At 36.4% G+C, this 24,151-nt stretch overlaps 1 protein-coding gene across 8 annotated transcripts in view; it reads left to right on the forward strand.

The window, feature by feature from the left end:
• The window catches only part of PAPOLA (poly(A) polymerase alpha), a 43,503-nt gene extending 27,633 nt beyond the window's left edge, over nt 1–15,870 (forward strand). For 2 of the 8 annotated variants that reach the window (XM_030451617.1, XM_030451623.1), the window contains exons 14-23: nt 614–733; nt 2,332–2,441; nt 5,081–5,202; nt 6,690–6,832; nt 8,145–8,245; nt 9,236–9,456; nt 9,835–9,900; nt 11,518–11,592; nt 11,784–11,852; nt 13,723–15,870. In XM_030451617.1, coding sequence (XP_030307477.1) covers nt 614–733; nt 2,332–2,441; nt 5,081–5,202; nt 6,690–6,832; nt 8,145–8,245; nt 9,236–9,456; nt 9,835–9,900; nt 11,518–11,592; nt 11,784–11,852; nt 13,723–13,818 — 1,123 coding nt within the window. In that variant the 3' untranslated portion in view covers nt 13,819–15,870. Of the gene's footprint in view, nt 1–613; nt 734–2,331; nt 2,442–5,080; nt 5,203–6,689; nt 6,833–8,144; nt 8,246–9,235; nt 9,457–9,834; nt 9,901–11,517; nt 11,593–11,750; nt 11,853–13,722 lie in introns of those variants that run through there. The other 6 variants (XM_030451619.1, XM_030451618.1, XM_030451622.1 and 3 more) reach the window with 6 other exon arrangements.
• Nucleotides 15,871–24,151: the final 8,281 nt, after the last annotated feature.

Consider the following 24,151-nt stretch of genomic DNA (forward strand, 5'->3'; position numbering starts at 1 on the left):
GGTACATTTCTGAAAAACAGTAAAAAGACAAGGGAGTTAAGGATACTGCTTGAATTTTGTTTCTTTACTGCACTGTCAGATTCATTATAAATCTTATTTTCTTAAACTTACGCACTTTTAAAATAAGCACTGTGAGGCAGCATGTTGTCAATGTTTAGAGATACTTTTTCTCAGAACAGAACTGCTTCTTTGCTGTGTTTTTGGATTCTTTTATTAAAAAAAGTTTATTGTCAAGTATTGAGAAATTTTCATCTTTAAAATTCATCATCTGAAGCTGTCATGGTTTAACATTCAAACCACAACAGAAGCCAAAAGAAAAATGAAGTATGTGGGAGTTTCTTGCTGACTGCCTTCTACTGATGTGTAATGTCCTGTTTGATTCCATTTGTAAAATCAAGCCATAATGAGAGCTTCAGAGCATTCTTAGACTTCCTTTGCATTAGTTTTTGTAACGTGTTCAGCTTGTTTACTGAAGTGAATTTGTCATGTATAGTCCACTAGTTAATTTGTAGTCTCAAATAATAGTGTAAGGAGAATGGTGGGGATTTTATTCTGATATATGAAGTTATTTATTTCATATGAATGAGTTTGCTAATAAATGACATCTATGCAGGGTGGGCTTGGTGGAATCAAAAATCCGTATTCTAGTTGGAAACCTGGAGAAGAATGAATTCATTACACTGGCTCATGTGAATCCACAGTCATTCCCAGCACCCAAGGAGAATCCTGACAAGTAAGAAAAAATTTTTTCATGGGATGGTGAGGAGCTAACTTGTCTAAAATACTAATTCATCAGTAAATAAAGTAGCATTTTTGTAAAATCTTAAATAGAGTAATTTTTAATGATGGCATATAAAGGCAAAGAGTTTCAAGCTCTTCTCGAGTACTGTTTGTGAAATTGGATATACTTTATTCTGAATAGGAGTATTTCTTAAGAAAATAATTTTAAGGAGAGAATGTGTTTTGCTAATAACTGTGTTAATGGCATAATTTCTTACCAAAAATCCCTGTTAGCTACTGTTGTTTGGGAATCTAGCATCATTTGGCAAGACACTTTTGGTTATGGCAGCGCTGAGGATTGGGTAGAATATCAGGCATAGTAGAACTGGAATCTTTAGTAACTAAGTACATTTAAAGTTACAAAATTTAGCAAATGAGGTGCATATGGTTTAAAATTTATAATGGCTAATATTAGAATTCATTGGAATTTAGAAACTGGAGATAATGCCAGCACTTCAGATTATTTAGAATTTTTTTTTTTTAATCCTTCCCCTATTTGCCACCCCCTCCACCCCTCCTCCCCCCCTTCAAAACAGTGATTGCAGGCGTGTGGGCTAAAAACTCTTTTTAAGGTTTTACTTTATTTCTAGATTGTGTAGTAATTAAGCTGTAAGGAAAAATGTTTCTCTCAAGTGTGGGAGCGGGGAAGAAACTCATCTTCACCTGAAATAAGAAAAGCCTCGTACCTTCCACACATCCTTTTTCTCAGTTATCAGCTGCTTCAAGTGACAGTATGGTGCTGCTGTTCATAAAGTTACACATGGAAATTACATGCATGTTCCAAGAGACCTGGACAAGGCAGTACCTCTATAGCACTGTTGTAGTTGGTTAATACAGCTCTGATTGCCTGCACAATCACAGGTGTGATGAACTGTTACACTTCAGATGATTTTATGTGAGCAGTGCTTTTATGAAAGGTTTTCCTCGTTTAAACAATGCATGTTCTTTCCCCTGCCTACCTAAATCTGTTCACTTTTTGATTGGAAACGGTTGTTCTGAAATAGTCTTACAGGGAAAAGACATTTGAATGTAAAGCTTTAAATGTCTTGAGGTGCTGTAGAAGTAAAACACTTATGTTCTGTAAGAAAATACAATAGTTTATCTTCCATGTATACTGTGTGAAGATGAGCTGTCAAAGGGGGGCTCTTACCAGAAAACTGCACTGTTTGGTCAGTTACAGCTAAGAAATGAGAGTTGAAGACAAGTCTAGATGGAAAAATGGAAGCTGCTTAGGATATAGATTCTAAATACTTTCAAGGTCACGTGCTGGAAATTTGTCATCTCCTTTCAGACCTATTTCTTTTACAACTGTGGTGGCTAGTTGTAAGTCCTAATATTGAGAAAATCTATACAGAAACACAGTTGAATGAAATAATCTACTAATAATCATAATTATGTTTACTGGATGTAGATTTGTCAGAGTTTCATGACCTGTTTTTAATTTTAATCATAGCTAAAATGTACAGATATTTTCTATTGCAGCAGATAACTTAATAGATCACTCAGTGTTTCTGCCAGTATTATATGACTGTTTGCCATAAAAATTTACAGGGAAGAATATCGTACTATGTGGGTGATTGGGTTGGTGTTTAAGAAAACGGAAAATTCTGAAAATTTAAGTGTTGATCTGACCTACGATATTCAGTCCTTTACAGACACAGGTGAGTTTTGCTTTCTACATGTTCTGGTATGTTGTTGAATTTACTGTCTTTGTTCACATCTTAGTCTGTTTCAGCAGTAGAATTCTGTCTAGACATGGAGTAGAAGGATTCAGATGGGGAATGTTAATGCTTCCCGACACTTCAGACTCATTGCTTTCTGTTTGTTTTAATTAAAAACTGATTAAAATGCATACAAATCTTTCAGACTTTCCTAAAAATGGAATATTGGTATTGGATATGAGCTACCGAGGCTACCCTCACTTTTAACATTATGTCTATAGTTCAAATATTTTTATTACTTGCTGGAACTAAATATATCAGTGTCTTAAAGCTGAGTATCAAGTAGACTCTAGAACAAAATGGCTTTTTTTCCATGGTGTTTCATACTAGATATTTGATTCAATAACTTTTACTACCATGTCCAACACCCAGTGCAAGAACCCTTTTTGAGTTTCTGATGTTTACCTTTTGTTTCACAAATACAATTTGGAACATCTAAGAAATTTGTAAGCAAAGAATTAGTGACCACTGGAGTTTACATCAGTACAGCTGTATCCTTGATAGGCTTGTCTAACCAATTTGCAATATCTTCATTAAACAAATGACAGTTAAGCCTCCAAGTACATGCTTTTAGAGTTTAAAGAATGGGTTCAAGTGCTACCTAATGCAGTCCAGGCTTTGAAATCTGGATTTCTGGGATGCAGTAAAACTGAATGCGAGGAAATTTTCCATCTCCCCTTTCCTCCCCCGCCCAGTGTGGGTGCATGAGTGAATAAAATATACATATATGTATATTTAAATCTTGCCTACATTTGAAAATTGCCATACATAGCTACAGGGTGTGTGTGTGTGTGTGACAGAAAGTTTATATATTTTTCAGTCAAAAGGATTTTTATTAAGAGAAATGGAATATTCCTTTTGATTATAACCAGTAAAGGTGATACTATAGACACATCATCTTAATTTTTGAGAATTGACAAAAGGTATAATAGCTTTGCTGCTTTGAAGGAGTGAAGTGATCTATGCATTACACTTTCTAAGGTCTTTTAATAAACAGATATTTCAATGGTGTACTTGTCAGATTTTTGGTATGAAAATTGTAAAACTTGGATTTATGATTTTGAACGTTATTTACTTGTACTATGTTAAAACTGAAATTTCTCTAAATTTATGCACTTTTAAATGAAGCAGCATTTAATCAAAATCATTCTAGACTATGATGCATAGTTTCCTCTTCAATTTGTAAATACATTTCCAGAGGTAACCAACTAACAAACAATTTCTGTTTGTGTGTTGTGTTTCCTGGTCATCTCAAATAAATGTGGGTCTGTTTTCATTCTTCTTAATCCATCCCAAAACCTGCTGTTTTTCCTTTGGAACAGATCTTAAGATTTTATCAAAACTGAAGCATTCTAAGGAGTTAAATTACGGAATAACTTGCTTTTTAATGAGGAGGAAAAGAGCCATGAAGAGTGGGCTAGCTTTTCCTTATATTGAAATTTTGGTGTGACCTAATGTCAGGATGCTTTAACCTGTCTGGCTTTCCCAATCATGCTTCCATCTTGGGTGTAACTTGTATAATCTTTACAGAGTCTTTATGAGCTATTTCAGTCATGAGAATTTTTGTAACAGGCTCTTTAGTATATGCAGTATTCGTTGAACCCTTTGTGTATCTGTCTCTTAACAGCTTTTTAATTGTTCACAGCCTGTTGACTGAGATTCCATAACATTTTTGGAATAAACAGTAAAAAAGGGAGATAGCTCTTCAGTGTTTTTTTTAATTGAAAATGTACTGAGCACTTTTTTTATTCCTACATCTTCCACAGCTTTGTTCAACATTGTGTAGAACATTAGTTTTAAAGAACAACAGATTTTTCATTTTTACCTGGCTGTACTTGAACCCTAGCTGGTGGGTTTCATTTTAGTTCCTTTATGAGCAGTAAAGATACTGACCTCCTAGAAGTAAATGTTGGAAGTTGAAGAGAAGTAACTCATTATAGAAGGCATAATTATAAAACAGAAAACCAGCCCAACAAAAAACAAACAAAAAAAAAACAACAACAACAACAAAACAAAACAAAACAAAAAAAAACCCCAAAAAAACAAAACCCAAAACCCCACAAACCAAACATAAGTTTGTATGTAGTAGTATCTGCATTGCTAGAATAATCTGTAATTTATTAGCTGGCACACAAACATTTCAGCATCTTAATAGAAACCATTTGTTGTAGGATTTGCGAAATAAAAGCTGAATCAATTGTGAAGAAGATAGTTTTATGTGAATATTGTAATTCTTATGAGGAAATTGTACTTCTGGCTCTAGTCCCTTTGAGATTAGAATGAAGAAATGAAGAATTTACTTCAGAGCTGTTACTGTTAAAACTTGTTAATGCTATAGTTTAGGGAACTGCATGCTTCTGAGATATTTTTGTTGGAAAACATGTCACCTGTAATTTTTAGTGTTAGTACTATTGGTGGTGGCACAGTGGGCAGTTAACTTTCTTCCTCCATAACAGGGAAATGCTATGCTTGTTCTTGAGGACAATAAATGTTCCAAAATGCAAATTGCTTCTGCCTGGGCAAGTAAGTGGCCTTAGCAAAATGCTTTAATATGTCTTAATGTTATTCTAATTGTGTAGTTTATAGGCAAGCAATAAACAGCAAGATGTTTGAGATGGATATGAAGATTGCTGCAAGGCATGTGAAGCGCAAGCAACTTCACCAACTTCTACCTAATCACGTGCTTCAGAAAAAGAAGAAGGTAAACTTCACTCTAATATTTGAGAGCAATAAAAATGACATTGAGAAATGATTTCTCAGGTTTCTAGATTTACTAGTCAAAGAACTAAAATACCATTTTGAAAGCTTAGTTGTACCTGTATAAGCAATGTGATCTCATTTGACTTGTAGCATCTTTACTAGATGCACTAAATGTAATACTAGATTTCCCAGAACATCAACAGCATGGATAGTGTCTTCAAATCTGTCTGAAATAATGTATTTTGTTGGCCTTCCTAAACTAAACAGATTTAGAACAAAGTAATTAGGTTTTAAAGAACTCTTGCTATTTTAACATGCAGGTAATGTATAGGAAGCACTTGTAACAATACCAATAGAACAGTCAGTAAACTAATTCTTAGTTTTTCCTTTTAAGTTGTTAATACTTAGATTTTTTTTTTTTGTAAGTCTCCTAAATGTAAAAATGAAGTCATCAACTATGAGCAGAGTAGAATGTTGAACTTGATGCTGCCTTTTAGTATGTAAGACTGTTGCTGTAACTGAGGCTTAAAACTTTGAGGATAATTTGAAGGAAAATATTTTTCTGCCTGCAGCTTGGCAGCTTCTGGTATTGTATGCTCTTTTATTTAAAAGTAGATGTAAATTGCAGCTTAGACATCAGAAAGTTGCACATTGATCAGCCAGGGTTATTTTCTTCCTCAATATGTAACTTATCTGTGTGTCCATACATGAAAATGGTACCAAAATTTTTAAGCAAGCTGTAGTGTTCAATTTACTTTCAGTGGGGGCAGGAAGAAGGCAGTGAAACATGGAATTTAACAATTTAGTCTGTATTTCAAAATATCTGCTTCTTTGTGTTAACTTAATCTGAGAGCAATAAAAGTTTGCTTGTTTTTGAGGTTAACCAAAGCAGTGTTTCATAGTGGTTTAGATATGTCTGAATAACATGCTTTATAACTATAGCTCTTTTGTATTAACTGTGTTTTTAAAGAACAGAATATCTGGTATTGAAACCATGTGTAAATATGTCTGTAATACTTTTCAGAGGACAGTGTAAATATTAAGTTATGTACCTCTAAGTAGTATTGTCAGGAAAGGCTGTCCTTTACTGGTTTTGGTGTACATCAGTATTACTTTGGAGTAGTATCTATAAACGCACAAAAACTTGAAACAAAGGTGACAATCAGTAGATACAATTGTTACAGTTAACATCTGTAAGTGAATTGTGATCCTGAAAATGTAAATACTTGTATTGACAGGATAGTGGATTGTTTACATGCATAAGGATTTGCAAATTGTCTGTTTATATTTTGGATTTTTAAATACTTGTAGTTTAAGGTTTTTTTTTTAAAAAAAAACAAGATTTAACTGAGTTAAGGCATGCATACATGCTTAGTTTATTGTGGAAAGTTTATGCTTTCTTCACAAATATAACAGCTAATGTTTTACATAACTTAAATATTACATAATTTGAATCTTCATTGAATAATTTTGTCTTGTGGATTGCAGCATTCAACAGAAGGGATCAGGTTGACAGCTCTGAATGACAGCAGCCTAGACTTGTCTATGGACAGTGATAACAGCACGTCTGTGCCTTCGCCTACCAGTGCTATGAAGACGAGTCCATTGAACAGTTCTGGAAGTTCTCAGGGGTAATGATGACTTTCAGTCTTGTTGCTGCTCTCTGTTCCTGAACTACTTATGTTAAAAGCAGAACTAATACAGCATGTATGAGATACTACAGTTATCAAGCTCTGTGAATGTTCCAAACTGGAGCTTGCAGACATTCCTATTTCCATTTCAGCACTAGAGAAGGGCTAAATTTTGGGGATAGGGATCATGGTGTTGGACTTCAAAAAGGGAAGTATAAAGTTGGGTAAAGATGCTTAGAACAACAAGATGATATGAAAACTTGGGGGCAGGGCAGTAGGAGGCTGTTAGAGGTAGTGGGCAAGAAATGGAGGTGTGAGAGTGAGGAAGAGAGTTTTGGATCAAAGTGGGGGACAGCAGAGAAGTTTAGGCTTTCTGTCTGGGAGATCTGTAGTGCTACTGCTATTAGTGATGATACCTATGCACATCAAGTTTAAGAACATTAATTTCCATTGTGTTTTCAAAGTGTGTGTGATGCTTAGATTAATCTTAACTTTCTGTATTGAGTCTTATACTAAACTTCAATTTGCCCAAGTAAATGGTATTCTGCTGTCTTCTTTCAAGAGTCTCGTGTCTGATACACAGAGAAGTTAATGTCAGTTTCCTACAGTTATGTAGTATTAGGTGTGTACTGTAGGATGTTGTGAAGGAAAAATACTTTAAATTCACTAAACTTCCTCCTTTTGACAAGAGCTCTTTCAGTCAGTCTTCCTTGGTAAATGATTTCCAAAAGCTAATGCCACTGACCATGCTATTTAAACAAGTGTGTGTTATCTGGGGTGTCACTCTTGAAGCAGAAATTTTCCTGTGTTGATTTTTGACAAATTCTGCTTCCATGTTTCTCGAAAATGACCAATTTTTTTGTCGTGAAATCCCAGACTCTTGCTTGGGGAGTCCAAACTGAAGTCATATTCATGAATGGTGTGTGTAGATTGGAAACAAGCTTCCTGTTCTTCTGCATTGCTTTTGTTCCATCCTTCTGGAAAGTAGTTGCCATGTTTTCCTCTGTAACTTACTTGAAGAGACATTGCCTTAATCTTTTTTCATTTCTTATATGCAGTATCCTAGTTGTCTAAAAAATAGTCTCTGAAGTGATGCAAATGAAATATTTGAAACAGCTTTTATTGCTCAAATTTGATAGTAGATTGCCAGTGCTCATTCTGACTTCCCACTGTGACAGTATTATAAGTTCTGCTCTGTAATGTAGGTAGAATGCTGTCAGCTATGGTTCCTGGCCATGCATATGATGAAAGGGAGATCATATAGCACCATAGCTTTACTAATGTTCAGCATTTGTCATTTTCCTCTTTTTAGCAGAAGCAGTCCTGCGCCAGCTGTAACAGCAGCATCTGTGACCAACATACAGGCTTCTGAAGTCACTGTGCCACAAATAAATTCCAGTGAAAGCTCAGGGGGTAAGGAGAATGGCATAGTATTTTCTTCTTTTTTATTTGATTTGTGGGTTTTTTGGTTGGTTGCTTTTTTTTTCAGCTTTTATAAAGTTTTCTTCCAGTTTGAGGTCTCAACTATAAACACATGCTGTAACATCTTGATGCACAGCTGTAACAAATTCAGGAAATAATGGAATATTTTGTGCTGTGATGTTTGTTTATTCTTTACTTCTTAGGGATTTATATTTGCCATTCACAATAGCTTTCACAATTAGTTTTCTGATGACCTGATGCAGGCCTGTAGTTCAGTTGGCCAAATGAGGAAAAATTATCTGAAGCTGGAAGAGCAATTTTTGTATGTATTATTAATCTCTGTTTTGTAGTAAACCCAGCAAGTGGTTCTGAACTGTCTGTAATCTGTGCTCCTGTGTTTCTGCTCCTTGTGCTTCATGGAGCTGATTCTAGGAATAAAAAAGACTTAGATGTAAGCAGAATATGTATTCCTTACTGCTGTCTTAAATATATGCCACTGTGTGTGCTGACTGTCCTCCATATTTTCTGTAAGAAAGTACACTCCACTTAATACACCATTTTTTTTTAAAGACTTTTTACTGAAAGATAAAGGCATTTTGTGAAAATGTTCATTTAGCAGAGTCATTTACTCCTTTTTTTTGATAGAGCCTTTTTCTTATTTCATTCTTGACATGTGGGATGGTGGAATCTTTACTGTTCTGTTTTTTATCATAAGTCACAGGTGCATTAGGTTTGGCAATGCAGTACAAAACAAGCAAAACTTCTTGGGGTACCAGGAATTAATAAAGCTGTGTTAGCAAAGACCTCTCTCTGGCTACACTGTTGTTAAACAAGGTTTATTATATAAAGCAGAACTGACATGGCTGCTCTGTATCTGCTGCAGGAATTCTTTTTCAAAATGAGCTTGAGACTAAACTCTGGTGAGCTGTAGTGGTTGTGTCAACCCATCTTGTTGAAGCTTTTTGCATTATTTATCCATAGGTTCTTCCAATGAAAGCATTCCTCAAACTGCCACACAACCAGCCATTTCTCCACCACCAAAGCCTACCATCTCTAGAATTGGTTCCTCAGCGTATATATTAAATCCATTACCAAGAACTTCAGGAAATGTTGCAGCAAAAATGCCTAGCCCTGTCACAGCAGTGAAAAGGACATCTTCTCCTCATAAAGAAGATTCTCCCAAGAAAATGAAAATTGAAGAGGTATTTGTCATTTTGAGATCATACCATAGCAATGTCCAGAACTTGGAATAGTAATTTTAGCTGCAGAGTGCTAATTCTCAGGCTCCAGGTTTTAAGTATTTTGTTAAATGTGGTGTATGTTTCTACTTGGGTTGCATTGCTGCTTTTAAGTATTCAGCTTGCTTAGTTGCTAGTGCTTTTTTAAATTTTGCAGATACTTGTTATGTGATATCTACTACATTAGCACAACAGCTTAGATTCTAAATTAATGTTTTGAAAGCATTATTTTGTTGGGGTGTAACGTTAAATCTTAAAACTAATTCTGCCTTCATATTTTTCATTGTTTAAAAGTTTTTATGATTTTTTAATAGTTTCTGTGTTTTTTCTTTTGCATTTCAGCAGGATGAAATAATAGAAGATACTAGCTGCTTAGATTTGAATGAACATGAAAAAATGGAAACTAAGGTATCTATACCTAGATCATATAATTTTGTGTAAATAATCAGGAATATTCTTGTAAAAAAGGCTGTTTCCCCATAGAAATTTCTGAGTGTAGACTCTCCAATAAAGATACCAAAATAATGTTATTTTTCAATGTATAAGTCAATATTAATGAATAGCAGTACATGACTTGCTGCTAGGCTAAGATGAGCCTGAGTCTGGGTTACATAGGACAGCAATTTCTTTGCTGTCACACAGTGTTACGCATAGTGAAAAAAATAAATTATTACATTTGTTTCAATTTATTTGTATCAGGCAGGTGTGCATATGCCTTGCTTTGCCTGCATCCCAAACTTGATGTATGTGAGTTAGTTGAAGAAAAGTTATTCTATGTATTCCATTGGGATTTTTGCACATGGAGCTGAGAATCTGAATGCCAGATGCCACCTTTTTCACTTTTTAGAGTAAAAAAAATAACCAAATCATGATAAATCTTTTCTGATAGTGGAATTTGTTACATGAAGTTCACCATACATTCTGGGGACTTCCAGAGATTCAAGCATACCCCTGCTGTGTGTAGCAGACAGTATTTCCACTTATTAATGAACAGAAAGAATGACAGCCCGTCTTTAGCCTTGTGATATCAGCTCTCCACTTGAGCATACAGTTTTTATAAGGCATGTTCTGTTGTCTTTGGAATACTCTGCATAGTATCCTGAGAAATTAAAATATTACTATAATGTTTAAGTAGTTTGGTCCATAGTTTACATAGTCTCAGAGAACTCATGACAGGTGAAGTCAGAAAGGCCTGTAAGCATTTAATCCTACTTTGAAAATAGGTGCTCTGGATACAGATGATTATAATAGACATAGGTAATCCTGTTAGCTTTTATTGTAAGTGTGCTCTAAATTTTATGCCCTTAATATGCATGGAAGGAAATGGAAGAATTAACGTCTTTAATTAGCATAGTTTACTAAACAGTACACTGTTGCGGAAAGAGCCTTTCTTGCTCCTGAGGCTCGACAAGCTGCTGGCTTCTCCATTGCCTTGCACCGGAGTGAGCTGAGCTTTGTGTGGGTGTGTGTCCCACCTTTATTGGCCCCTGGTCTTGCTAATGCCCAGTAGGGGCCTGTCCTAACCAGGCACAGGTGGACTCACACCCACTCATTGGCAACTTGAGGCACCTGGTTTATCTTGGTTCTCTACAGTACACTTTTAATAGTCTGGGTTTTTATTAAAAAGAATGTGCTACTGTCTTGCTTTACCTGTGCAATCCGAGTCTTTTACCTGAAAAACTGTCTCAGACATTCATCTGTTCATCCAGAAAGCTGATTCACCCATTAAAGCAGCAGGAAAACTTCTGTGTCAGAAGAACAAAAGGAGAGGGAAATCAGTTAAATTTGCAACAAATTCAGTAGCTTTTCACATGATCTTCATTGATACTACACTTTTTTTCATCTAAAAATTTGAATCCTGTAGGTTTCTGTATAAAAGGTATTCAGTGGTTAAACAAGTGGCAACTGAGAAGTGATGTAGCTTGTGTTAATGTAGCAAAACTAAAAGCATTGTGGTTAATAGGTACTGCATTTATAACTTCTATAATTGGAAACATTGTAACTGTTGATACTTTCGATTTTTAGGAGCAGCATGAGACAGAGGTGAATGTTAATTCTCAAACAGAAACTCTTCAAACAACTTCTCTGCAAGCTCCTCAGGTAATGTTTCAAAAAACACCACCTCTTTGTGTGTGTTAATGTGTGGTGAAAACATTGAAATTAAAAGTAGTCCAGCTGATAAAAATAAATGTATACTTTTTAGTATAAATCCATTGTATGGAAAGCTGCTTGTTACTGTCACAATTTTTGTATTTTAGATGATCATTGATCTTATTGAATGTGCATTGTAGCTAAACATGTATGGCTTGCCATACAAAGTGACCGAAGCTGGATTCGCTCTTCTGAATTGTGCCTTCAAAGTAAGGGGCTCAGTTTATTCCTTTGTGCTTTGCACATTACAGAATAATCCTTTCTAACAAGGAAACAAATGCTTTAAATAGCTTTTCCTCAGAGGTGTCCTAGTAGCAGTTGATCATGTCTGAAATTTCACTTCAGATTCTGTTACTTGGTATGAGAGGCAAAGAAGCTGCAGTCTTATATTTAATTAGCCAGTTATATTGCTTCACTCCAGGTATAGTAAGTGTAGGAAGCATTGGAAAAATAGACATTAAGTTAGGAATTCCGAATTCTGAGGCATTCACCTAAATTTTTGTTCCTAATATAGTAACAATGTTCGAAGAAACACATCTTTGTCTTTACTAGCATTTTTAAACTTCTCTTAGTGCTCTGCTTACTAAAGCTCCACTATCAAACGTTTTACGTACTCTTTACTCATTAAATGATGTGTAGTAAATGTGTTGATTGAAAATGGAGATACATTGCAGTAGTAATAGTGGTGTTTCTTATCACATTTTTTTTAACTGTATGAGCAGTACTGAATAAAATACCAGAATTATTTGGCAAAAATTGTAGATGTTACATGGGCACTCCAAACTGCTTCAGGGAAATTTTTAGATTGTTTGATACACCAAGTTTGTTTAACCTATTGTTGAGGGATGATTTTAAAAGCTTTTTGTAGATTTTACAAATTGTGTAGTTGTTACTTCAGCAAAAGTTATCTGGAAACTGCAAAAAAAAGGTGGGCCTCTTCTGCTGTTCTCGTTGGCTTTGTTTAAAACACTGCTCATGTTGCAGAAAACAAACATTAAATCCTAGGTCAGCACCAAACACCAAATGTGTGCTACTGGGGGCAGTGCAGAGATGGGAAATCAAAGCTATTCTGCCCTCAGTCCTCTCTGCATTGTGCTTTGCTACTACATCAGTCAGCATTAACTTGATTAATTTCTTTTTAATAAAACAATAGTTAAGAGCAGTCACTTTAATGCAGTTTTTCCCATGCATCAAATATACCTAATATCCATTTTGAACATTTATAACATGGGAAAATATTTTCTGATAAATCAGGGCAAGTAATGGATAATAACTGGATTATTGAGATGGCAAATAACTTGCTGCAGTGAAAGAGAAATAATTAAAGAAAACCCCAGCAATCCAATAGTAGAAGCTTGTTAAGTATTTCAGAAATTAATGAATCACACTTAATCTTGAGAATGTCCCTTTTCTGTGTTTTCCTTTATTTGGCTTTAATTTTGCTGAAAGGGATTTTAAGTCTTCAGTGAGAAAAAAGCATTCAGATTATTTTCAAGGTGAAATTCTTAATTTCACCTGGGAATTCTTAACCCACTTATGTATGCAGCACTGAACCTTTTTCATGTAAAACTAAACCCATATGAAAAGCTGGAAATTTTACTGTAAAGAGCTTTCAAACACTCCAAAACGTGGATGTATGCAGACACATACGTTGTATTTGGCCAGTTTTTTATCATTAATCCATGAGAGCTGAGGCTTAACTCTGAATTGCTCAAAGGATTTTTTGAATACCGAACGTGTAGATCACTTCATAGGTGTCACCAATTGAGCACCCTTGTTATGTGGATATTATGTTTTATTATAATTAATTAGTAGACTCATCTTTATCTGCATAATTTCTTGCATTTGTTGAAAAAAGGGATGTAAACTTTGAAAGAGACTCTTGAACAAGTTTTCCTTAGTATGGTCTGTGTAGGCAAAGTAAATATCTGCTTCTATATTTTGAATTTGTAATGATCCTTGGTACATTCCTAAAAACTCTTCCAAAGATCTTATTTTTGAAAGTTGCTGCCAATTACTACAATGTTCTTCTTTTGATGTTTGCAGAGTTAAATACAGCCAAACTTCTTTTCCTTACAGAAAACACCCAGTACAGACCTTTCGGATATCCCTGCTCTCCCTGCAAATCCTATTCCTGTTATCAAGAATTCGATAAAATTGAGACTGAACCGGTAAAACCAACCTCAGGGGTCCATAAACAGTATCTGCCAACTCAACCTGTTGTCTTCTAATGCTAGAAAAAAAAAGGAGAACGGAGGGTGCAAGACTAGAACGTAATTGCAAATGGATTTAGGTATTTTTGTGCACTTCCCTTTCTGGGCTAAAATCACCACTTGGTTGGAAGTCCAGGTTAGTATGTGAAGCCAGGAGTACAATTAATGTGTTAGCAACAGTTGCATTAAATATTTCAAAGGATTACTGCCTTTAAAAAACATGAACACTATTTGTAGCCATATTTGACATTCTGATTGAATTTGTTTGATGCATTGTTTCAAAATTGAGATAAAACTGGCATAAGAATCCCTTAAATGCACTTTTATGTATTTTTTTATTGGACTATGACTAATTTTAGCTCTTCAGCTGACACACTTTCATTTTATTGAAGAATCTCTTCAATAGTAGTAATCTGCAAATTGGATGACATTTTATGATCTACTATACATTGAAAACAAAGTGTATAGTAGATCTAGTTCAACTGCCATCAAGTAGCAGTAAGCCTTTAAAATGTCAAATCTTGAGGTTATAAGTTGAGGAAGTAATTGGGAAGTTTTGGTATTGTTGGGACATGATTAGGATGTGGTCTACTTTTATTTGTGGGGTTATTTTAAGGTGCATACAGATCAGCAATCAGACAGCAGATAAACTTTCCTTTGAGCTAATCAAACACCTTATTCCCTTTTTGATCCTTTTATTTCTTGGGAAAAGCTTTTGCATTTAATGTTGGGTTTGGTTTTTGTTTTTTTAATTGCATCTTGTATGCACCATATAGGACAACAGTTATTTACACAAAATAAAAAAAAGCTGTGTATTCATTTGGGTTCCCCCTTGCCTCTAATCATAATACCTTGTGGCCTGTAGGCACAAATTTAAAAATTTGTCCCATGACTAAAGTGTATAAGTAAATATTGTGTGCCTGTGAAATATAACACCTGTTTTGATGGCCTTTGAATCACTAAATATAAGATGATTTCTGTACACTCCATACAAGTCCTGTATGCATTTAAAAACTTCAAATTTTAAATAAAGGCAAAAGATTTTTCCCTGAGAATTTTAACCTTTTTATTTTTAGATGGCTCATCAGAAATAGTTTTACATACTAAGCAACACTGAATTTTTAAAAATCCTATTTCTAGTAAGCACTTGACATCTGTAAGTTCTCTTGCTCCTATTTTTTGTTCTTGTAGTCCTATCAAAAAGTAGCAACTTTTTCATTTAAAAGAACTGCATCTCTCATGGCAAAGAACAGCAGTATTTGAGGAACATGAAGGATACCAACAGTAATACCAGATGTAGATAAACTTCATGTTACTATTTCTTAAATCTGAAATATGTGGGATGTCAAATCATACTTCCCATACTTTGATTAGCATGTTTTATGAATTCCCTTCTCCCATTGTGTTCCATTCTATTACATGTGCATCTTTCATGTTAAAATTAAATTACTTACACTCTTCCCCTTATCCTTCTAAATTAATTCTCCAAAGTCAGAGTGTAGCTTATCTTTTACTTAGGCTGTGCAGTAACTGAAGGGGTTTTTTTGCCATTTGTCTAAGATGTCTAGTATGCAATATTTCTCTTTTCCTTGCCCTGTGCAGCCTGCTGTTGTCCACCCCCCAAAGAAGGTTATATTAACAGTTGAAGTGTACAAGGTGTCTGTGTATTTTGTGTAGCTATGGAGTTTAGATCGAAATTGCCAGGCACAAATTTAGTCTTGTCATTTTGTTTACACATCAGAAAAATCTTTTTCATTTTATTAAACGTTTCATGTAACTGCACCCAAGTTTTACCAAGCTGGAAACTTGGAACCTTTCTGTATAGTGACTTTTTAATTCTAGTTTTCATAACCTGGAGATCAGACTGTTGCTTTCGCATGATGTACGTAGTGTCTCATGACTGGAGTTTGCTTTGTTTTATAGTATCTGTACTCCTTGTATTTTTCAAGAGCTATTTTGTAAACAGATGATGTATTTCTCCATTGAAAACACAATAAAAAACAGCACAATCCCAGAGTTGTCTGGTTTTGTTTTGTTTTTTGTTCTACAAACAAAATGAATGTACAAAATGGATTTGTTCTCTTAATTCATACTTAGCTCAAATTCTCTGCTAGGACAAAATAAGGTGCTGCTTAAAAGAAATATCATGAGTTAATATTCTCTAAATAAGCATGGTGGTAGATACAGGAAGTGGAAGTAATGATCAGAATGGTGTTAAACTGTAGTTTGTTAAAAGGGAAAAGTGGTAGATTTGCAGTAGCTTGGCAGGGAGGAGTAAATTGCCAAAAATCTCCCCCAACATTTTAAGAGTGTCCATTCCTTGTCTCCTGATCAAGAGTCTCTCTCAAAATCTTAAATTATTAAAAGCTGACAGAACCAAAGGAAATCTGTGCATAAACAGTTTGGGGCTATACTCTTTTCTTTAAAAGTTTGAACTCCATTTTTTAAATAGAGAAGTTGCAACAGTGTTGGCATGTTGCTGCTTTTGCAAGTGACTTTTTTACATCAGCAGATGGCACTATTTCTCTTCTTGTCACATAGTTTGAGCTTGTACTGAAAAGTAAAAATCACAAGTAGCTATGCATCACTTGATTCATTTGTATCACCACGAGCCCAGTCCTCTAAATACTTGATGTGAGTAACCTGTTTAAAGTTTCTATAACTTCTAAGACCACTGATGGTGATGGTTTTCATATTACTTGCCTAAAACAATAAACTTTTGTGTTTTATATATTCTTCACAGTATGTGATTGCTTGTCTCATTTAGAAAAAAATTATCTTTATATCTTGCTCATCCTATCTCCCTTTTGTCACAGCTGATGTTTTTTGCTTTAACTACTCTTTATTTACTCCAGCCAATAAAAATCTGCTAGTAGGTATACAAAAATATTTGTTCAGTGTTTCTCAGTCTACTGGTGACAGACTTCTGTAGACTTGTTTTGCTGAATTACCCATCATGAACCTCCAGAAGTAAGTTCATGGACTCATAAGGATCTGCAAACAAGAAGCTAAAAATTACTGTTGTAGCCAAAATAATTAACATTAGTAAGCTGTGGTTCTAACAGATGGCTTTTAGACATACTGATTAAAATCGGACATTTGAGTTGATGTGTTATAGCTCAAGTTGTGTTTCCTTGATGTAGGTACTGTGCATACTATTTCTTAGTGTATTTATTTTTGTTCTTTTATTGTTGATGGACAGTAAATGTACCTTAATCAGAGAATTTATTTTAAGCAACAGTAAATGTTAAAACTGAGTTCCTCTGCTTCTAGAATAACCAAAAATAATTCGATATATTAAGAAGACACTACATGTTACTGAGCCATAATCTGTACTTAAACATAAAAACTACTGTGGTATTTACTGAGGAAGCAGAGTATATTTTATTTTTTTGGAAGCTGTGTGCATTTGTACAAAAGTAATTTTCCATATTGAAGTGATCCTGGCATAATTTATGTAACTTTATTAACACACAAGTCAAGTAGCTTTGTTATGCTTTATCTTCTTTTTGGCGTCATTGTGGATGAACAATACTTTAAAAAAAAAATCTCTTAAAAATGGTCTTGGTACTGCACTCACAAATGTTTCTATACACATATTTTAACTGAGTACTTGATATGTTCACTTTTTTTAAAGACCCGGTGTTCCTACTGCAAAAGCCTTGGTAATAAACCATTTTTAGTTTGCTTTAATGATCTTAGTAGAATTAAGGATCTGTTCAATAGAAACAAAACGTCTTTGATTTGTTGATAGAGGCAGATGCAGTTTGTAACGTCTACAAAGTTCAAACTAATAATTTGAAATATCTACAAACATCAAACATCTGCTGTCATCACCAAAACAATGTGAACTTTGATATCAAACTTCAGACAGCCTGTTTTATTATGAGAAAGATAATACGATCAACTGAATGTCCCATCTGTTTTTTGGATATTTACACTCTAATGATTTTTAAATAAAGTTTAGACGTATTTGTATTGTTCTGACTAAATTCTGGAATGCTATCTTTTTTTTTTTTCTTGCTCCCAGATACAATGGCTTAACCAGATCACAATTCCCCGTTCAGCGTTTCTGGATTTTTTAATGACCTTCTCAATATTTTTATGACCTGTGTATTCTAAAGGATTGTTTAGAATAAACTAAGAATGACAGTGTCCTACACACTTCATTAAATTTTTACCTCATAAATTTTGAAGATAGTGAATTGGGAAAAAGGCAACAGCATACTAATGGCTGGGAAAAATCCTGTTTAATGGTTTATGATATCAAACTTGTTGGGTTTTTAGTTTTGGTTTTTTTTTTCAGTACATTACTGTACTCAAACAAGAGCCAGAATCCAAGCAAGTAGGAAAGGATAAAGGGGAAAATTACTATTGGTGCAGGATGGTAAAAACTGCAACTTGTTGCGTGAGGAAAGTAGCATTTATTTACTAACTTAAGAAAATAGCCAATGCGTTTAAACTGCCCCATAGTAACTGGCCAACACAGATGCTGGACAGCTTAAAATTGTCTTTGTCCATCTTATTTGCAAGCTAGCACACCTTCTTTATTAGATGGGTTTTATGTTTTTATTTTTATTAGTAAATTTCCTCAAGAGGGCTATTTAAGTAACTGTTTCACATGCTTAAAATCTACACATCAAACTTCTCAGTTCATCTTAAGAGTTTTTTTCTGTTACATTTGCTTCTGTTGGGATAATACGCTAAGCAGATAAAAGTCTTAAAGTTGAATGGAATTTTAGATCCCATACCCTTCATTGTTTGGGAATTTCAACTGGTGTTAAAATAAAACTGGAGTTGAGGGGGGGATTCCTCTCCCCAGTTCGAAGTTTGATTCTAAGGAGGCACAGCAAACGTGATTCTTCAGAGAAGAGCACGTAAGAGTTTTGTGCTTCAGCTTTACTGAAACCTTGCCCTGTGTGGTGTCTGATGCTCTGTGCCTTCCAGAAATCTGGCATGCGCACTCTCCTTGTTTGCCTTCTCAGTCTGCAGTGGAGCTGTTAATAAAGAGATTGATGATAAAGTTGTTGAAAAGAGACAGTTGGACAGGACTGCTCGCCATGAGTGACAGAGGGCACGCTCTGCCTTCACAGCCAAGAACGGTGCCCCCAGCTGAGAGCTGGCCGTGCCTGGACACCGTGCCAAGCCTCTTCAGAGCCTGGGGAGAAGAGGCTGCAGCTTATCTGAAGGATTTTTATTAGCTTTTTATCTTGCATTCTTAAAGTGAGATTTCCTTTTTTTAAGGATCTTTGTACAGTTCTTAAAAAATAATGAAAATAAGGTGTCTTGAGAACAAATGCAGTCTCAGCAGCAGTGTAAAGGCTGGTGTAGGTAAGTTCTGAAATTTCTGTGAATGAGCTGCTAGGACTTGTAAAATATTTCATTGGTCTGGTTCAGCAAAGTGAAATAGAGGCCTCTCGTTCTTAACGTTTTTTGGTTTTACGGGAAACGCATTAATCATGTACTCAGTCCAGGTAATAGCTTCTGTAGGGATCTCCCTGCCAATCTGCCTCCCCTGTCATGAGCTTGATTCAGGTTGGTCACATGGTTGGAATCACAAAAGCCCAGAATGGAGTGATTCCCAGATTGGAATCCCAGATTCCCAGATGGAATCATTCATGTCTCAGCCACAGTTTATAATGGGGATTTCTTTGTGGGTTTTTTTTTGTTGTTGTTGTTGGTTGGTTTGTTTTTTGTTTGGTTTTTTTGTTGTTTTTTTAATGCATCACAATACTAGAAACAGTAAGACTGATACAACAGTTAATAGTTTAGGCTATCTGCTCCCATAGTATATTAAAATTAGCAATTATTCTGGAGATGTCTTATCTTTGTCCAGAACTGTGTGGGTTTTCTATACACCAATGATCCCTGGCTACTAAATGCAGTATCTTATCTATGAGTACTATTTTTTTCTTGTAGTGTCTGGTCCTTGTATGTAGATAAGATCCTCACAATCCTTATCAAGAACAATAACTTAAAAAGCAGTTTTAGTAGTCCAGACTTCAGTGTTTTGTTTTTGAATATATTTACTGGAGGGAGGTCAGTACCTTCGGGTGGATCACATTTTAAGTGGCAGTAGATCATTTTATATTGATAAATTGAAAGAAGGTGGGGTTGAAATTTGAAAAACTGAGAAAGTTGGGCTTAAGAGGGGTGGGTGTATTCAGCCAAGAGACAAGGGCTTTGTAGCAGCCTTTAAGTACCTGAAGGAGACCTACAGGAAAGATGGGGAGGAACTTTTTCAAGGGTGTGTAGCAACAGGACAAGGTGCAATGGCTTTAACCTGGAAGCAGGTAGATTTAGGTTAGATATTAGAGAGAAATTCTTCACTATGAGGGTGGTAAGACACTGTCACAGGTTTCCCAAGGAAGTTGTGGATGCCCCCTCCCTGGGAGTGTTCAAGGCCAGAGGGAATGAGGCTTGGAGCAAACTGGCCCAGTGAAAGGTGTCCCTGTCCCTGTTGGAGGAGTTGGAACTAGATGGTCTTTAAGGTCCTTTCCAACCCAAACCATTCTATGATTCTGTGAATTGTAAAAATACTACTATAGATTACCTTTTCCCCCAGGATACTGCTTTCTAATATGTTTAATCTGTTTATCAATGAGTTAATAGATTATGTGTATATATATTTCTTAAAAAAAAAAGAACTTCTTTTCTACAAGTCTTTGACCCTACATGTACATCTATTTAAATTATCTTCTGTAATAGTTGCTACGAATAACAAAGCATTGAGCTGACATACTAATGCTTTTCTAGTACTTGATATAGGCATAAGAAATTTCTTCACAATTTTTCAGTTTTGCTCCTTGACTGAAGCTACTTTAAAAAATAATTTTTTTATCCAGACTTTGTTTTATGGAAATTAATACCTAATTCTTAACAATCTCAAGTGTGTTAATTAACTATGATTATAGTAACTGATTATAGTAACCTAAGAAGTTTGTTGTTTTGGGTTGGTTTTTTTTTTTTTTTATCATAGGGATATAAACTAACTCACTCTTGTGTTTGTTTGTTTTGAAGCAGTAGGAATTGGTTCATAGTCTCAGTAGTGTTGCTCTTAATAAGACCTGTCTAGCCAGAAGCACACCAGATGTTCTGTCTTTGCAGATAAAGTCAAAGTGGAAAGTTGGATCTAGTGGCATTAGGCCTTTGTGGGTTTTTTAGCTTATGGAATACTTTTACATTTGATTTACTATAGGCTGTACTTAAAAAAAAATGCATGGGAGTCACACTCTTTGACACTGCTAGGAGTTTATTTTTCCCTTTCTGGCCAATCAGTTTTTCAAGGGTAATCTGAACATTCATTTATGAAAGTAGGCTTCTAGTTTTCTACTGTTTAATATTCTGGTGTGTTAAAATTTTCTATTACCTCAGACTACTAATTTTTATTTTGGGCACCCACCCTTATGTATCAAACTGAACCCATCATGTCTAGCCTGACTATAGACAAAATTTTTCAAAGAACTGGGATAAAGATTTGCCCATTCCTGTGTGTTCCACCAGCGGCACATATCATCAGTGCCTTCCTCAGTTGTAACAGCTCATTTTGATGCTATAGATGTTTCCTGTTATACAATAATTGTAGTGTTTTAGTTTCTTAAAAATGAGTTGGCATATTATTTTGGAGATAATTTAATGCATCTAGATGAGGACAAATAACACACAATATGTACCCCAACCAACCTCAGCTGCAGCCCATCACTAGGGTAGGGAGCACTGTGTTAGAAAGACTCTCTCTCTCTACAAAGCCAAACCTGATTTCTAATCCTGATTTGTGTATCTGTGACCTTGACAGGGCTATTGACTCTGTGCTTCAGCCTTCTTGTATATGAAATGAGATTACTGATTATCAGACATTTTACAAATACTGGATGTTAACATTTGAAAATTCTCATATAGAAGATGCTTTAAAATTACTCCATTGGATTTTGCAGTAAGTATGAATCACACACCACTTGAAACTCATACTCTAGTTTCCCAGTCCTGGTTTTGTGTCCGATATATCATCTTTTTATATCCTGCTGTAAATTAGTTCTAAGGCATCATATGAAAGAGGAAAGGTTTCTGTACATCCTATTAGAACAGTCTTCCAGTAGAGGAAAACAAGAATCATCCTATTTTGCCTTTTAAAAAAAAATTGTTTTACATAAACACACAGACCTGCATGTGGTGTTTTTTTTTCCCCCGGAAAAGTAGATTTAAATCCTAAAAACTGTGTTTGCTATTCCAATTATCAGCTATTTAATCCTGTTTTCCTCATTCCATTTTCTTATGTATGGCCTGCCAGCTTTGTAGCTCAGTGATACATTGGTACAGTGCATATCTGGTATAGGGTATCTGAGCATAAACTTCTGCCACCCTCTTTTCAACTTCTGTTGATACAAAGTAATGATGCACATCTGTGGTGGTGTCTCATCCTCTGAGCAAAACCAGTGAAGATGGTGAGGACATGTCTGGAGGACTGGCTTTTTTCTTTACAACATAGGAATTTTTCCAGTTGTCCAGGCTCCAGTTGCTTTCATATGGAAGCTTGTCTGAATATTGGAGAAGCCATTATGACGTCCTTCTACAGATACATCAATGGCAAGAGGAGGGGCAAGGAAAACATCCATTCTTTACTGGACATGGGCGGGAATATAGTTGTAAAAGATGAAGAAAAGGCTGAGGTATTTAACACCTTCTTTGCCTCAGTTTTCAACAGTAAGACAGGTTATCCTGAGGACAAATGGCTTCTGGAGCTTATAGAAGGTGACAAGAATCTAAACAGCCACCCTGTAATCCAGAAGGACACAGTCAGTGACCTATTGAACTTCTTGGATCCCCACAAGTCTATGGAACCAGATAGGATCCACCCAAGGGTGATGTTGGAGCTGGCAGAAGAGCTTGCCAAGCCTCTCTCTATCATCTACCAACAGTCCTGGCTCACTGGGGACATCCCAGATGATTGGAAGTTGGTGAATGTCACGCCAATCCACAAAAAGGGCTGGAAGGAGAACCCGGAAAACTACAGGCCCGTCAGCCTGACCTCAGTGCCTGGCAGGGTTATGGAGCAGATCATCCTCAGTGTAATCACACAGCACCTGCAGGATGGACAAGGGATTAGACCCAGCCAGCACGGGTTTAGGAAGGGCAGGTCCTGTCTGACCAACCTGATCTCCTTTTATGATCAGGTGACCCGACTGGTGGATGAGGGGAAGGCTGTGGATGTGGTCTACCTGGACTTCAGCAAGGCCTTTGACACCGTCTCCCACAGCATTCTCCTGAAAAAGCTGTCAGCCCACAGCTTGGACAGGAGCACCCTGTGCTGGGTTAAGAACTGGCTGGAGGGCCGAGCCCAGAGAGTGGTGCTGAACGGGGCTGCATCCAGTTGGCGGCTGGTCACTGGTGGTGTCCCCCAGGGATCAGTGTTGGGCCCAGTTCTGTTCAATATCTTTATTGATGATTTAGATGAAAGGATTGAGTCCATCATCAGCAAATTTGCAGATGACACTAAGCTGGGGGGGAGTGTGGATCAGCTGGAAGGCAGGAGGGCTCTGCAGAGGGACCTGGACAGACTGGAGAGTTGGGCTGATTCCAGTGGGATGAGGTTCAACAAGGCCAAGTGCTGGGTCCTGCACTTTGGCCACAATAACCAGGAGAGCTCCAGGCTGGGGACAGAGTGGCTGAGAGCAGCCAGACAGAGAGGGACCTGGGAGTCTGGATTGACAGGAAGCTGAACATGAGCCAGCAGTGTGCCCAGGTAGCCAAGAAGGCCAATGGCATCCTGGCCTGGATCAGGAACAGTGTGGCCAGCAGGTCCAAGGAAGTGATTCTGCCCCTGTACTCAGCCCTGGTGAGGCCACACCTCGAGTACTGTGTCCAGCTCTGGGCCCCTCAGTTTAGGAAAGATATCGAGGTCCTGGAGCGGGTCCAAAGGAGGGCAACCAGGCTGGTGAAGGGACTCGAGCACAGACCCTATGAGGAGAGGCTGAGGGAGCTGGGTCTGTTCAGCCTGGAGAAGAGGAAGCTCAGAGGAGACCTCATCGCTCTCTACAATTACCTGAAAGGAGGTTGGAGCCAGGGGGGGGTTGGTCTCTTTTCCCAGGCAACTGTCAGCAAGACAAGAGGGCACAGTCTCAAGTTGTGGCGGGGGAGGTTTGGTTTGGACATTAGAAAGAATTTCTTTACGGAGAGGGTGATCAGACATTGGAATGGGCTGCCCAGGGAAGTAGTGGATTCTCTGTCCCTGGAGATATTTAAAAAGAGACTGGATGTGGCACTTAGTGCCATGGTCTAGTAGCTACAGCAGTAGTGGA

This window comes from Calypte anna, chromosome 5A (genome assembly GCF_003957555.1).
Source record: "Calypte anna isolate BGI_N300 chromosome 5A, bCalAnn1_v1.p, whole genome shotgun sequence".
Lineage (NCBI taxonomy): Eukaryota > Metazoa > Chordata > Aves > Apodiformes > Trochilidae > Calypte > Calypte anna.